This window comes from Notothenia rossii, assembly GCF_949606895.1.
Source record: "Notothenia rossii genome assembly, chromosome: 1".
NCBI classification, from domain to species: Eukaryota; Metazoa; Chordata; class Actinopteri; order Perciformes; family Nototheniidae; genus Notothenia; species Notothenia rossii.
In genome coordinates, this window is record NC_136912.1 from 449,884 (window position 1) to 466,106 (window position 16,223).

The 16,223-nt window shown below is 45.6% G+C and overlaps 1 protein-coding gene across 5 annotated transcripts in view; it reads right to left on the bottom strand.

Annotated features, from left to right (window-relative positions):
• Nucleotides 1–16,223, bottom strand: part of LOC307043640 (echinoderm microtubule-associated protein-like 6) — a 72,158-nt gene that overhangs the window by 42,139 nt on the left and 13,796 nt on the right. For all 5 annotated transcript variants that reach the window (XR_013809425.1, XM_079688232.1, XM_079688231.1 and 2 more), the window contains exons 8-14: nucleotides 15,603–15,709; nucleotides 13,721–13,821; nucleotides 13,223–13,409; nucleotides 12,535–12,640; nucleotides 8,767–8,860; nucleotides 5,708–5,808; nucleotides 5,090–5,292 (exon numbers count right to left, since the gene is read on the bottom strand). Coding sequence is in view for 4 of the 5 variants with exons in the window: in XM_079688232.1 (XP_079544358.1) it covers nucleotides 5,090–5,292; nucleotides 5,708–5,808; nucleotides 8,767–8,860; nucleotides 12,535–12,640; nucleotides 13,223–13,409; nucleotides 13,721–13,821; nucleotides 15,603–15,709 (899 nt within the window). In the remaining variant the exon portion in view is untranslated. The remainder of the gene's footprint in view (nucleotides 1–5,089; nucleotides 5,293–5,707; nucleotides 5,809–8,766; nucleotides 8,861–12,534; nucleotides 12,641–13,222; nucleotides 13,410–13,720; nucleotides 13,822–15,602; nucleotides 15,710–16,223) is intronic.

A 16,223-nucleotide genomic window follows, 5' to 3' on the forward strand; every position in this document is an offset into this window, starting at 1 on the left:
TCCACTTTCTTAGTGTCAGTGAGGAACCAGTGTAAAGACTACAGAACTGGACTGATCCGCTTTCTTAGTGTCAGTGAGGAACCAGTGTAAAGACTTCAGAACTGGACTGATCCGCTTTCTTAGTGTCAGTGAGGAACCAGTGTAAAGACTACAGAACTGGACTGATCCGCTTTCTTAGTGTTAGTGAGGAACCAGTGTAAAGACTACAGAACTGGACTGATCCACTTTCTTAGTGTTAGTGAGGAACCAGTGTAAAGACTACAGAACTGGACTGATCCACTTTCTTAGTGTCAGTGAGGAATCAGTGTAAAGACTTCAGAACTGGACTGATCCACTTTCTTAGTGTCAGTGAGGAACCAGTGTAAAGACTTCAGAACTGGACTGATCCACTTTCTTAGTGTCAGTGAGGAACCAGTGTAAAGACTTCAGAACTGGACTGATCCACTTTCTTAGTGTCAGTGAGGAACCAGTGTAAAGACTTCAGAACTGGACTGATCCACTTTCTTAGTGTCAGTGAGGAACCAGTGTAAAGACCTCAGAACTGGACTGATCCACTTTCTTAGTGTCAGTGAGGAACCAGTGTAAAGACTTCAGAACTGGACTGATACTCTTTCTTAGTGTTAGAGAGGAACCAGTGTAAAGACTTCAGAACTGGACTGATCCACTTTCTTAGTGTTAGTGAGGAACCAGAGTAAAGACTTCAGAACAGGACTGATCCACTTTCTTAGTGTCAGTGAGGAACCAGTGTAAAGACTTCAGAACTGGACTGATCCACTTTCTTAGTGTTAGAGAGGAACCAGTGTAAAGACTTCAGAACTGGACTGATACTCTTTCTTAGTGTCAGTGAGGAACCAGTGTAAAGACTTCAGAACTGGACTGATCCACTTTCTTAGTGTCAGTGAGGAACCAGTGTAAAGACCTCAGAACTGGACTGATCCACTTTCTTAGTGTCAGTGAGGAACCAGTGTAAAGACTTCAGAACTGGACTGATCCACTTTCTCAGTGTTAGTGAGGAACCAGTGTAAAGACTTCAGAACTGGACTGATCCACTTTCTTAGTGTTTGTGAGGAACCAGAGTAAAGACTTCAGAACAGGACTGATCCACTTTCTTAGTGTCAGTGAGGAATCAGTGTAAAGACTTCAGAACTGGACTGATCCACTTTCTTAGTGTTAGAGAGGAACCAGAGTAAAGACCTCAGAACTGGACTGATCCACTTTCTTAGTGTCAGTGAGGAACCAGTGTAAAGACCTCAGAACTGGACTGATCCACTTTCTTAGTGTTTGTGAGGAACCAGAGTAAAGACTTCAGAACAGGACTGATCCACTTTCTTAGTGTCAGTGAGGAACCAGTGTAAAGACTTCAGAACTGGACTGATCCACTTTCTTAGTGTTAGTGAGGAACCAGTGTAAAGACTTCAGAACTGGACTGATCCACTTTCTTAGTGTTAGTGAGGAACCACTGTAAAGACTTCAGAACTGGACTGATCCTCTTTCTTAGTGTTAGTGAGGAACCAGTGTAAAGACTTCAGAACTGGACTGATCCTCTTTCTTAGTGTTAGAGAGGAACCAGTGTAAAGACTTCAGAACTGGACTGATCCACTTTCTTAGTGTTAGTGAGGAACCAGTGTAAAGACTTCAGAACTGGACTGATCCACTTTCTTAGTGTTAGAGAGGAACCAGTGTAAAGACTTCAGAACTGGACTGATCCGCTTTCTTAGTGTTAGTGAGGAACCAGTGTAAAGACTACAGAACTGGACTGATCCACTTTCTTAGTGTTAGTGAGGAACCAGTGTAAAGACTACAGAACTGGACTGATCCACTTTCTTAGTGTCAGTGAGGAATCAGTGTAAAGACTTCAGAACTGGACTGATCCACTTTCTTAGTGTCAGTGAGGAACCAGTGTAAAGACTTCAGAACTGGACTGATCCACTTTCTTAGTGTCAGTGAGGAACCAGTGTAAAGACTTCAGAACTGGACTGATCCACTTTCTTAGTGTCAGTGAGGAACCAGTGTAAAGACTTCAGAACTGGACTGATCCACTTTCTTAGTGTCAGTGAGGAACCAGTGTAAAGACCTCAGAACTGGACTGATCCACTTTCTTAGTGTCAGTGAGGAACCAGTGTAAAGACTTCAGAACTGGACTGATACTCTTTCTTAGTGTTAGAGAGGAACCAGTGTAAAGACTTCAGAACTGGACTGATCCACTTTCTTAGTGTTAGTGAGGAACCAGAGTAAAGACTTCAGAACAGGACTGATCCACTTTCTTAGTGTCAGTGAGGAACCAGTGTAAAGACTTCAGAACTGGACTGATCCACTTTCTTAGTGTTAGAGAGGAACCAGTGTAAAGACTTCAGAACTGGACTGATACTCTTTCTTAGTGTCAGTGAGGAACCAGTGTAAAGACTTCAGAACTGGACTGATCCACTTTCTTAGTGTCAGTGAGGAACCAGTGTAAAGACCTCAGAACTGGACTGATCCACTTTCTTAGTGTCAGTGAGGAACCAGTGTAAAGACTTCAGAACTGGACTGATCCACTTTCTCAGTGTTAGTGAGGAACCAGTGTAAAGACTTCAGAACTGGACTGATCCACTTTCTTAGTGTTTGTGAGGAACCAGAGTAAAGACTTCAGAACAGGACTGATCCACTTTCTTAGTGTCAGTGAGGAATCAGTGTAAAGACTTCAGAACTGGACTGATCCACTTTCTTAGTGTTAGAGAGGAACCAGAGTAAAGACCTCAGAACTGGACTGATCCACTTTCTTAGTGTCAGTGAGGAACCAGTGTAAAGACCTCAGAACTGGACTGATCCACTTTCTTAGTGTTTGTGAGGAACCAGAGTAAAGACTTCAGAACAGGACTGATCCACTTTCTTAGTGTCAGTGAGGAACCAGTGTAAAGACTTCAGAACTGGACTGATCCACTTTCTTAGTGTTAGTGAGGAACCAGTGTAAAGACTTCAGAACTGGACTGATCCACTTTCTTAGTGTTAGTGAGGAACCACTGTAAAGACTTCAGAACTGGACTGATCCTCTTTCTTAGTGTTAGTGAGGAACCAGTGTAAAGACTTCAGAACTGGACTGATCCTCTTTCTTAGTGTTAGAGAGGAACCAGTGTAAAGACTTCAGAACTGGACTGATCCACTTTCTTAGTGTTAGTGAGGAACCAGTGTAAAGACTTCAGAACTGGACTGATCCACTTTCTTAGTGTCAGTGAGGAACCAGTGTAAAGACCTCAGAACTGGACTGATCCACTTTCTTAGTGTTAGAGAGGAACCAGTGTAAAGACTTCAGAACTGGACTGATCCACTTTCTTAGTGTTAGAGAGGAACCAGTGTAAAGACTTCAGAACTGGACTGATCCACTTTCTTAGTTTTAGTGAGGAACCAGTGTAAAGACTTCAGAACTGGACTGATCCTCTTTCTTAGTGTCAGTGAGGAACCAGTGTAAAGACTTCAGTACTGGACTGACCCACTTTCTTAGTGTTAGAGAGGAACCAGTGTAAAGACCTCAGAACTGGACTGATCCACTTTCTTAGTGTTAGTGAGGAACCAGTGTAAAGACTTCAGAACTGGACTGATCCACTTTCTTAGTGTCAGTGAGGAACCAGTGTAAAGACCTCAGAACTGGACTGATCCACTTTCTTAGTGTTAGTGAGGAACCACTGTAAAGACTTCAGAACTGGACTGATCCACTTTCTTAGTGTCAGTGAGGAACCAGGGTAAAGACTTCAGAACTGGACTGACCCACTTTCTTAGTGTTAGAGAGGAACCAGTGTAAAGACTTCAGAACTGGACTGATCCACTTTCTTAGTGTCAGTGAGGAACCAGTGTAAAGACTTCAGAACTGGACTGATCCACTTTCTTAGTGTCAGTGAGGAACCAGTGTAAAGACCTCAGAACTGGACTGATCCACTTTCTTAGTGTTAGTGAGGAACCACTGTAAAGACTTCAGAACTGGACTGATCCTCTTTCTTAGTGTCAGTGAGGAACCATTGTAAAGACTTCAGAACTGGACTGATCCACTTTCTTAGTGTCAGTGAGGAACCAGTGTAAAGACTTCAGAACTGGACTGATCCTCTTTCTTAGTGTTAGAGAGGAACCAGTGTAAAGACTTCAGAACTGGACTGATCCACTTTCTTAGTGTTAGTGAGGAACCAGTGTAAAGACTTCAGAACTGGACTGATCCACTTTCTTAGTGTCAGTGAGGAACCAGTGTAAAGACCTCAGAACTGGACTGATCCACTTTCTTAGTGTCAGTGAGGAACCAGTGTAAAGACTTCAGAACTGGACTGATCCTCTTTCTTAGTGTTAGTGAGGAACCAGTGTAAAGACTTCAGAACTGGACTGATCCTCTTTCTTAGTGTTAGAGAGGAACCAGTGTAAAGACTTCAGAACTGGACTGATCCTCTTTCTTAGTGTTAGTGAGGAACCAGTGTAAAGACTTCAGAACTGGACTGACCCACTTTCTTAGTGTCAGAGAGGAACCAGAGTAAAGACCTCAGAACTGGAATGATCCTCTTTCTTAGTGTCAGTGAGGAACCAGAGTAAAGACTTCAGAACTGGACTGATCCACTTTCTTAGTGTCAGTGAGGAACCAGTGTAAAGACCTCAGAACTGGACTGATCCACTTTCTTAGTGTTAGAGAGGAACCAGTGTAAAGACCTCAGAACTGGACTGATCCTCTTTCTTAGTGTCAGTGAGGAACCAGTGTAAAGACTTCAGAACTGGACTGATCCACTTTCTTAGTGTCAGTGAGGAACCAGTGTAAAGACCTCAGAACTGGACTGATCCACTTTCTTAGTGTCAGTGAGGAACCAGTGTAAAGACCTCAGAACTGGACTGATCCACTTTCTTAGTGTCAGTGAGGAACCAGTGTAAATACCTCAGAACTGGACTGATCCACTTTCTTAATGTTAGTGAGGAACCAGTGTAAATACCTCAGAACTGGACTGATCCTCTTTCTTAGTGTCAGTGAGGAACCGAGCAGCGTTCAGTCATAAAGTCTAAACTCTGCTGCAGCTCTCTAACTCTACCCTCAGTCTGAGTCTTTACTCTCAAAGTATTGACAATTGTATTCGTATTTAAGTCTGACCTTGTCCAGGGAACACATGGCGAACACGGGTCCGTCGTGGGCTTTGATGGTCTTGATGAGCGTGGTGTCTCTCCAGATGTAGACGTCTCCATTGGTCGCTCCGGAAAACACCAGGTCCTCCGATCGACCGTAACACGCCGACATCATCGTCTCCTGCTTCCCCAGGTTCCCAAAGATCCCCCGTTTAAACGTGAGGCCGCCCCCTGCAGGACGGGAGGCGTTACTCAGGACACAGAGCAACACTGAATCCGACACTGAGAGGTTCTACATAACTGGATTCAAGATTCAAGATTCAAGTCTCTATCATCAGGAGCTCAGCAGCTAGAAATGGAAATGAGAAACTGAAGTCCTCTTCCAACAGAGCAACATGAATATATATATAGGACATGAAACAAATAAAACAGATAAAATAGTGCAAGAGAATGTTTTGAGATGTGCAAGTAAATACCAATGAAATAGAAATAGTGCCAGAAGAGTCTAGATACAAGTAAATGGAATACGATATATTACAAATAATTAGCAAAATGCAAGATTGCAGCTGTGATTAATATGCACTGCAGCTGATGGATCAAACCCAGGTAGACTCAGGTGAGTGGGGGGGGGGGGGGGGGGGGGTACCTGAGTGTTGCCAGAACTTGATGTGCTTTATGCCGACCGTCACCAGCTTGTCCATCCTGAACGGGTTGCTCCTCACCACGAACGTCTTCTCTTTGTGACCCCTGCAGACCACAGAGGTAAACACTCTTACCCTCTCATTATATTAACTATAACAGGTGTACAGGAGTACAGGTGTACATGTGTACAGGAGTACAGGTGTACATGTGTACATGTGTACATGTGTACAGGTGTACAGGTGTACAGGTATAGAGTAGGGTTGCCAGAAACTGACCATGATCAAAATCGATTATTCGGCAGCCCTGGCGAATAATAATCGATTATTCGACCAACCATACATAGAAGTGTACAGGTATAGTGGTGTGCAGGTATAGAGGTGTACAGGTGTACATGTATAGAGGTGTACAGGTGTAGACGTGTACAGGTATAGAGGTGTACAGGTGTAGAGGAGTACTGGTATAGAGGTATAGAGGTGTAGAGGAGTACAGGTGTACAGGTATAGGGGTATAGAGGTGTACAGGTATAGGGGTGTAGAGGTGTAGAGGTCTACATGTGTACAGGTGTACAGGTATAGAGGAGTACTGGTATAGAGGTAAAGAGGTGTAGAGGAGTACAGGTGTACAGGTACAGGGGTATAGAGGTGTACAGGTATAGGGGTATAGAGGTGTACAGGTATAGGGGTATAGAGGTGTACAGGTATAGGGGTATAGAGGTGTACAGGTATAGGGGTATAGAGGTGTACATATACATTACATTACATGTTACATGTTAGACGCTTTTATTCAAAGCGACTTACATACTCAATACTGTGGGCAATCCCCACAGGAACACTTTGGGGTGAAGTGTCTCAGGGACACAACGAGATGCTGCCTGCAGTGGGGTTTGAACCTGGGCTCCCCTGATCCGAACACCAAGGCTCTATCCACTGCGCCACACGCCTCCCATATACCTGGTGTACCTGGTCTTGATCCCTCCTCCCTCACTAATTACCGCCCCATCTCCAACCTACCATTCCTCTCAAAAACTCTTGAACGCATTGTAGCCAAACAAATTCACTGCCATCTCCAAACCAACCAGCTTTTTGAACCCCTTCAGTCTGGATTTCATCCTCACCACAGCACAGAAACTGCACTCGTCAAAGTCCTCAATGACCTCCTCACCTCTGCTGACACCGGTTCCCTCAATATCCTCATCCTCCTCGACCTGAGTGCAGCCTTCGATACCGTGAGCCACAACATCCTGCTCACCCGACTCAGGGACATTGGTATTGAAGGTATTGCTCTCAGATGGCTCCAGTCCTACCTCACTGAACGATCCCACTTTATCTCCCTCCCCAACCACTCCTCTGCCACAGCTTCAGTCACCCAAGGCGTTCCTCAAGGTTCAGTACTTGGCCCCTTCCTCTTCATCATTTACATCCTGCCCCTGGGTCAGATACTCCGCCACTTCAACCTGGACTTCCACTGCTATGCTGATGACACTCAGATCTACCTCAGCACCAAACCCCTCCATAACCCACCCCCCGCCCTTACCCACATTGATTCCTGTCTGACAGCTATTAAAACTTGGATGCAACATAACCTCCTCAAACTGAACAGCAACAAAACAGAACTCCTCCTAATTGGCTCCAAATCCACCCTCAGCAAGGTCACTAGCATCACACTCACCATCGATGGCACCATTGTTTCCCCCTCCAATCAGGCACGCAACCTTGGTGTAATCTTTGACCCCACCCTCTCCCTCGAACCTCACATCCGCCAAACAGTCAAAACCTCATTTTTCTACCTCCGCAATATTGCAAAAATCCTACCCTCTCTCATCCGCCCCGCAGCCGAACAACTAATCCATGCCTTCATTTCCTCCCGCCTCGACTACTGCAACTCACTTCTTTAGGGCATCAGCACTCCATCCCTCAACAGACTCCAACGGGTTCAAAATGCATCTGCACGTCTCCTCACGCATACCAAGCATCACATCACCCCAGTCCTCAAAGAGCTCCACTGGCTTCCTGTCTCCCATCGCATCAACTACAAAGTTCTGGTCCTCACCTACAAAGCACTCCACCATCTGGCCCCCCCTTATCTCACAAACCTTCTCACTCCTTATCAACCCCCACGGTCCCTCAGATCCACCGCAGCCGGACTCCTATCCATTCCCACATCCACACTCTGCAGCTTTGGGGACAGAGCCTTCTCAGTGGCAGCTCCTAGGCTCTGGAGCTCCCTCCCCCAAGATCTCCGTGACTCCGAGTCCCTCACAGTCTTTCAGTCCCGCCTCAAAACACATCTTTTCAACTCTGCCTACCCATAAGCCCCCCCCCCTCTCAATCAACTTCCTATTGACTGCCTTTTTATTTTTTTTATTTTACTATACTTACTTGTTTGCCTGTCCTTGTTTGTCTACCCTCCCTCATACTGTAAAGCGTCTTTGAGTTGTGAAAAGCGCTATATAAATAAATTGCATTATTATTATTATTACATGTGTACAGGTATAGCGGTGTACATGTGTACAGGTATAGAGGTGTACATGTGTACAGGTACAGAGGTGTACATGTGTACAGGTATAGAGGTGTACAGGTATAGGGGTATAGAGGTGTACATGTGTACAGGTACAGAGGTGTACATGTGTACAGGTATAGAGGTGTACAGGTACAGAGGTGTACATGTGTACAGGTATAGCGGTGTACAGGTGTAGGGGTATAGAGGTGTACATGTGTACAGGTATAGAGGTGTACATGTGTACAGGTATAGAGGTGTACAGGTATAGAGGTTTACATGTGTACAGGTATAGAGTTATAGAGGTGTACAGGTATAGAGGTGTACAGGTATAGAGGTGTACATGTGTACAGGTGTACAGGTATAGAGGTGTACATGTGTACAGGTATAGGGGTATAGAGGTGTACAGGTATAGAGGTGTACAGGTATAGAGGTGTACAGGTATAGAGGTGTACATGTGTACAGGTGTACAGGTATAGAGGTGTACATGTGTACAGGTATAGGGGTATAGAGGTGTACAGGTATAGAGGTGTACAGGTATAGAGGTGTACATGTGTACAGGTGTACCTGGCCTTGGCTAGTCTCTCTCCTTTCTTCCAGTCCCAGATGACGATGGAGTGAAATTCATCAATTCCCACAGAGACCAAACTCTTCCCGTCCGCTGAGAGACAGAAACAGACTATCTGTGAACACCTGCTGCTTTACATTCATCACCTGTGAACGCCTGCTGGGACACCATGAGGGGAGTTAACGTGCAGCAGTGTGTAGGGATGGGTATCGTTAAGGTTTTAACGGTACTCCTACTTTTATCGATACCGCTTATTGGTCCGGTCTTTTAACGGTACTCTTATCGGTTCTTTTGGAGAAAAAAATAAGGTAAACGAACTAAACACATTGTGAACAAAACTAACATTGCTTTTTATTTAAATTAAATAAATAATATTTCACATCAAAAGAAACAACAATGTTTTAACAAATGGTATTAAATAATGTGATGACAGAACTGTAAACAGAATAGCTGAAACTTTAACAAACTAAATAACTCAGTTACCTCTAATCATTAACCCATGTTTGTATCATGTAGTTAACTCCGTGTGTCGCTGCTAGCATACATAACACCTGACGTGGAAACGTTACTCGTGGATGGAGCTACAGAGCTTCTAGAAAGACAGTGGAACCCGGTGCATTCCTCCGTCTGGATGTGGAGCACTTTGGATAAATGTTTAGACAAACTGCTCGTGTTATCGCCCTCACATGCTAAACTCTTATTGAACTTTTGGCAACGAGCATCGAGACGGGTAAAGTGTAACCACACCTTGGAGCGCTTCTCTCCACCATCTCCGCCGTGTGTTGCTGCATGTAGCAGCTGTGAGTGTGTAAACTGCCCCGCCCCCTCACAAGCAGGCGGGGAGACAGATCGAAAATACTAAAGATAATCATAGACGCATTTTGCAGTCTTTTTGCGTATTAGAATCGGAGTTGGCGACACGAGAACTGCAACATAATGTTTGTGTAGCAAAGATACGTACATTTTTTAGATGTCTCCAGTACCGATAAAAAGACCGCTAACGTCGGAGCTTAACGGTACCACGGTCTTTAATAATTCAGCCCCGGGGCCCGTTTAATACCGGGGCTCGGTACCCATCCCTAGCAGTATGTGTAGAAGTGTGTGTAGCCGTGTGTAAAGCAGTGTGTGTAGCAGTGTGTATAGCAGTGTGTGTATAGCAGTGTGTGTATAGCAGTGTGTGTGTAGCAGTGTGTGTGTAGCAGTGTGTGTGTAGCAGTGTGTGTAGCAGTGTGTGTGTAGCAGTGTGTGTGTATAGCAGTGTGTGTGTAGCAGTGTGTGTGTATAGCAGTGTGTGTGTATAGCAGTGTGTGTGTAGCAGTGTGTGTGTATAGCAGTGTGTGTGTAGCAGTGTGTGTGTAGCAGTGTGTGTGTAGCAGTGTGTGTGTAGCAGTGTGTGTGTATAGCAGTGTGTGTGTATAGCAGTGTGTGTGTAGCAGTGTGTGTGTATAGCAGTGTGTGTGTAGCAGTGTGTGTGTAGCAGTGTGTGTGTAGCAGTGTGTGTGTAGCAGTGTGTGTGTAGCAGTGTGTGTGTAGCAGTGTGTGTGTATAGCAGTGTGTGTGTATAGCAGTGTGTGTGTAGCAGTGTGTGTGTAGCAGTGTGTGTGTAGCAGTGTGTGTGTATAGCAGTGTGTGTGTAGCAGTGTGTGTGTAGCAGTGTGTGTGTAGCAGTGTGTGTAGCAGTGTGTGTGTAGCACTGTGTGTGTATAGCAGTGTGTGTGTAGCAGTGTGTCTGTAGCAGTGTGTGTGTAGCAGTGTGTGTGTATAGCAGTGTGTGTGTAGCAGTGTGTGTGTAGCAGTGTGTGTGCAGTAGTGTGTGTGTAGCAGTGTGTGTGTATAGCAGTGTGTGTATAGCAGTGTGTGTAGCAGTGTGTGCAGCAGTGTGTGTGTAGCAGTGTGTGTGTAGCAGTGTGTGTATAGCAGTGTGTGTGTATAGCAGTGTGTGTGTAGCAGTGTGTGTGTAGCAGTGTGTGTGTATAGCAGTGTGTGTGTAGCAGTGTGTGTGTAGCAGTGTGTGTGTAGCAGTGTGTGTGTAGCAGTGTGTGTGTAGCAGTGTGTGTATAGCAGTGTGTGTGTAGCAGTGTGTGTGTAGCAGTGTGTGTGTAGCAGTGTGTGTGTAGCAGTGTGTGTGTAGCAGTGTGTGTGTAGCAGTGTGTGTATAGCAGTGTGTGTGTAGCAGTGTGTGTGTATAGCAGTGTGTGTGCAGCAGTGTGTGTGTTTAGCAGTGTGTGTGTAGCAGTGTGTGTGTAGCAGTGTGTGTGTATAGCAGTGTGTGTGTAGCAGTGTGTGTAGCAGTGTGTGTGTAGCAGTGTGTGTGTAGCAGTGTGTGTGTAGCAGTGTGTGCAGCAGTGTGTGTGTAGCAGTGTGTGTGCAGCAGTGTGTGTGTAGCAGTGTGTGTGTAGCAGTGTGTGTGTATAGCAGTGTGTGTGTAGCAGTGTGTGTAGCAGTGTGTGCAGCAGTGTGTGTGTAGCAGTGTGTGTGCAGCAGTGTGTGTGCAGCAGTGTGTGTAGCAGTGTGTGTATAGCAGTGTGTGTAGCAGTGTGTGTGTAGCAGTGTGTGTGTATAGCAGTGTGTGTGTAGCAGTGTGTGTGTAGCAGTGTGTGTGTAGCAGTGTGTGTATAGCAGTGTGTGTATAGCAGTGTGTGTAGCAGTGTGTGTATAGCAGTGTGTGTAGCAGTGTGTGTGTAGCAGTGTGTGTGTATAGCAGTGTGTGTGTAGCAGTGTGTGTGTAGCAGTGTGTGTGTAGCAGTGTGTGTATAGCAGTGTGTGTGTAGCAGTGTGTGTATAGCAGTGTGTGTATAGCAGTGTGTGTATAGCAGTGTGTGTATAGCAGTGTGTGTGTATAGCAGTGTGTATAGCAGTGTGTGTGTATAGCAGTGTGTGCAGCAGTGTGTGTGTAGCAGTGTGTGTGTAGCAGTGTGTGTGCAGCAGTGTGTGTATAGCAGTGTGTATAGCAGTGTGTGTAGCAGTGTGTGCAGCAGTGTGTGTGTAGCAGTGTGTGTGTAGCAGTGTGTGTGCAGCAGTGTGTGTATAGCAGTGTGTGTATAGCAGTGTGTGTAGCAGTGTGTGTGTAGCAGTGTGTGTGCAGCAGTGTGTGTATAGCAGTGTGTGTATAGCAGTGTGTGCAGCAGTGTGTGTATAGCAGTGTGTGTGTAGCAGTGTGTGTGCAGCAGTGTGTGTGTAGCAGTGTGTGTATAGCAGTGTGTGTAGCAGTGTGTGTGTAGCAGTGTGTGTATAGCAGTGTGTGTGTAGCAGTGTGTGTGCAGCAGTGTGTGTATAGCAGTGTGTGTATAGCAGTGTGTGTATAGCAGTGTGTGTAGCAGTGTGTGTGTAGCAGTGTGTGTGTATAGCAGTGTGTGTGTATAGCAGTGTGTGTAGCAGTGTGTGTATAGCAGTGTGTGTATAGCAGTGTGTGTAGCAGTGTGTGTATAGCAGTGTGTGTATAGCAGTGTGTGTAGCAGTGTGTGTGTAGCAGTGTGTGTGTATAGCAGTGTGTGTGTAGCAGTGTGTGTGCAGCAGTGTGTGTGTAGCAGTGTGTGTGTATAGCAGTGTGTGTGTATAGCAGTGTGTGTAGCAGTGTGTGCAGCAGTGTGTGTGTAGCAGTGTGTGTGTAGCAGTGTGTGTGTAGCAGTGTGTGTGTATAGCAGTGTGTGTGTAGCAGTGTGTGTGCAGCAGTGTGTGTGTAGCAGTGTGTGTGTATAGCAGTGTGTGTGTATAGCAGTGTGTGTAGCAGTGTGTGCAGCAGTGTGTGTGTAGCAGTGTGTGTGTACCTGTGAACTCCAGAGCACACACCCCCCTGCTGTGATGACCCTTTAGCAGCGACAGACACTTCAGAGTCTGGATGTCCCACACATGGACCGCCGGGTCTCTGCCCACCTGAACACACAGCCAATCAGAACACACCTGAACACACAGCCAATCAGAACACACCTGAACACACAGCCAATCAGAACACACCTGAACACACAGCCAATCAGAACACACCTGAACACACAGCCAATCAGAACACACAGCCAATCAGAACACACCTGAACACACAGCCAATCAGAACACATCTGAACACACAGCCAATCAGAACACACAGCCAATCAGAACACACCTGAACACACAGCCAATCAGAACACACCTGAACACACAGCCAATCAGAACAAACCTGAACGCACAGCCAATCAGAACACACAGCCAATCAAAACACACCTGAACACACAGCCAATCAGAACACATCTGAACATACAGCCGATCAGAGCACATCTGAACACATAGCCAATCAGAGCACACCTGAACACACCAGTCAGAAGCCCTGTCAGTGCTGCGCTGTGATTGGCTGTACCTGAGTGGAGGCACTGTAGGCTGTGATTGGCTGTGATTGGCATTACCTGAGTGGAGGCAGCATAGTCTGTGATTGGCTGTACCTGAGCGGAGGCAGCGTAGTCTGTGATTGGCTGTGATTGGCTGTACCTGAGCGGAGGCAGCGTAGTCCTTGATGGGGTGCGTGGTGAGGCAGAGGATGTCCTCGTCGTGGCCCAGGTAGAACCTCTGGCTGTGCTTCAGGCGGTCGTACACCACAGCGACCGCAGCCACGTGGAACAGCAGCTCCCCTGTCTGGCTGTAGAACAGGTTGTTCCTGCAGTCGAAGCCCCGGTACCTGAGGAGCCACAACCACACTTCACTTTAAACACTTCTGGTGGTTCTTTTTATACATGTATCTTGTCAGGATCATTCTTCTAATGTTGTTGTGGTAATACTGAGTTTGGCCACAAGAGGCTGAAAAGACCACGTAAACAAGCAGCAGATTACAGCGGCGGAATTTAAGGATTGTGAGTTTCTTAAAATGCTTTTAGAATATGGATTAGATCGTGACGTGGGGAGGTGCTGCAGCCTCCTGTGGCTGAAACGAGCATTACAACAACAAACACTCTTTCCTTTAGTTCCTGAATAAAACTTTATTGTTCTTACCCGTGAACAAACTGCAAACGAAGCCCCTCCTCCGGAGCCTTCTGGCGCTTCAGAGAACCAATCAGCTTCTTCCTCAGCTGAGGTAGGTCCTCCTTATACACCTGCACACACACAGGTAGATAGACAGGTGAGTCAGACAGACAGACAGACAGACAGACAGACAGACAGACAGACAGACAGGTAGATATACAGGTGAGTCAGACAGACAGACAGACAGACAGACAGACAGGTAGATATACAGGTGAGTCAGACAGACAGACAGACAGACAGACAGACAGACAGGTAGATATACAGGTGAGTCAGACAGACAGACAGACAGACAGACAGACAGGTAGATATACAGGTGAGTCAGACAGACAGACAGACAGACAGACAGACAGACAGGTATATATACAGGTGAGTCAGACAGACAGACAGACAGACAGACAGACAGGTAGATATACAGGTGAGTCAGACAGACAGGTAAGGTTTCTTTATTTGTTTTATTCTAACCTTTTTTATATGACTATATTTTATTCAATATGTTCCTTAGATCAGGGGTTCCCAAACTTTTCAGCCCGCGACCCCAAACAGTGCCAGAGACTGGCGACCCCCTGTCGACGGGGGGGGGGCGGGGGGTGGGGGGGCGGGGGCTAGTGAATTAATTTCAGTTTTCCACACTCTCGCGGGCATATCTCCACAATGGAGCGAGCTTAAGTTTAACTTTCGATTGCATGATATAGCCCAGCGCAACAACTCCGTCAAGCATGTTGCCACTTGTTTGTACCATTTTCAGGCGATTTGTAATCTGTTCTAGAAAAACGATGTGTTTTTTAGGATTTCAAGAAGCATATAGAACAAACAATGGATGTATTTTCTGAACATGTATCCATGCTGAAAGTAGATTTAGATGTGTTAGGAGTGAGATACAGATAATTATCTATATGCATCTGATGAAGCATTGCATGAAATCTGTTGAGGATCAGAGGCTGTTGTTGGGGCTGCATAAACGTTTTTTAATTTTTTTTTTGTAGGCAGACCATGCAGGCCTCAGAGAGTTCAACTTGGGCCTGCGACCATAGTTTTATTGTATTTTGTTTTGAAAATCCACAGCGGAGGTTTGTGTCGTACTACATGCGGTGTATTTTGCATATCTCTCAGTAGCCAACTATCTGTGAGTCTGTTGGCTCGGACATAAACTCGTGTTTAAAATAATACTACGTAATAAATGTAGTCTACATTTCATAATAAGAGGTGTAAAACCTGAGAGGATTTTAAATCGCATTTGAACTAAATGCAATCTGTATTTGTATTGTTGATTTAATGTGTGAACGAGGCGATATAGAGAAGGTTAAGCTCTCATTACTAGGCTGTAATTTGTTATATACTGTTGGAATGGGTAAGCAGGCCTATTGTTTTTGGATATTTGTGGAGTTAGGTGGTCCATGAGTGTTTTTTATTGGTTTAGTGGTCCTTGGTATGAAAAAGTTTGAGAAACACTGCGCTAGTGGATTGTCAAAGGGGGAGCCTCGTTGCGGGGAAATTATACAGATGGCTAGTCCGCCACTGAAAATGTCTATGCAAACGCTATTATTAATAATTTAAAAAATAAATAAATGATAAAAAAAATGAATCAATTTTTTTGTATAATTTCTTTTTTTTTAATTTTCCATTTTAATTTTGTAATCATCTCGCGACCCCCACTCAGGGTCTCGCGACCCCCCGGGGGGTCGCAACCTCCACTTTGGGAACCCCTGCCTTAGATAACTTTAAATGTTACTGTATTTTCTCCTCATAGCATTGTGAAGCACCTTGAGATGACGTTGTTTTTAAACTGTGGTATATGAATGAAATGTATTATTATTATTAAGCAGACAGCATGTGATTGGTTTTCTCTGGTCACCTGACGTTCGTAGCTGGTCTGAGCTTCCTGCTCAATGTCCGAGTCGAGCTCCGGGACGTCCGACACGTCCGAGTCCGACTCTCCGCTGTTGGAGTCGGCGTAGCCCTCTGAACGCAGAAACACTTGAGTTAGAACAGGAGCTGTTAGATCTGACTACATACCATGTGCTGCTGATACAGGAACTATCAGGGAACAAGCGAGGTCCAATCAGCAGCTTATACAGGAACTATCAGGGAACAAGCGAGGACCAATCAGCAGCTGATACAGGAGCTATCAGGTAACAAGCGAGGACCAATCAGCAGCTGATACAGGAGCTATCAGGGAACAAGCGAGGACCAATCAGCTGCTGATACAGGAACTATCAGGGAACAAGCAAGGTCCAATAAGCAGCTGATACAGGAGCTATCAGGGAACAAGCGAGGACCAATCAGCTGCTGATACAGGAACTATCAGGGAACAAGCGAGGACCAATCAGCAGCTGATACAGGAAATATCAGGGAACAAGCGAGGACCAATCAGCAGCTAATACAGGAGCTATCAGGGAACAAGCGAGGACCAATCAGCAGCTGATACAGGAGCTATCAGGGAACAAGCGAGGACCAATCAGCAGCTGATACAGGA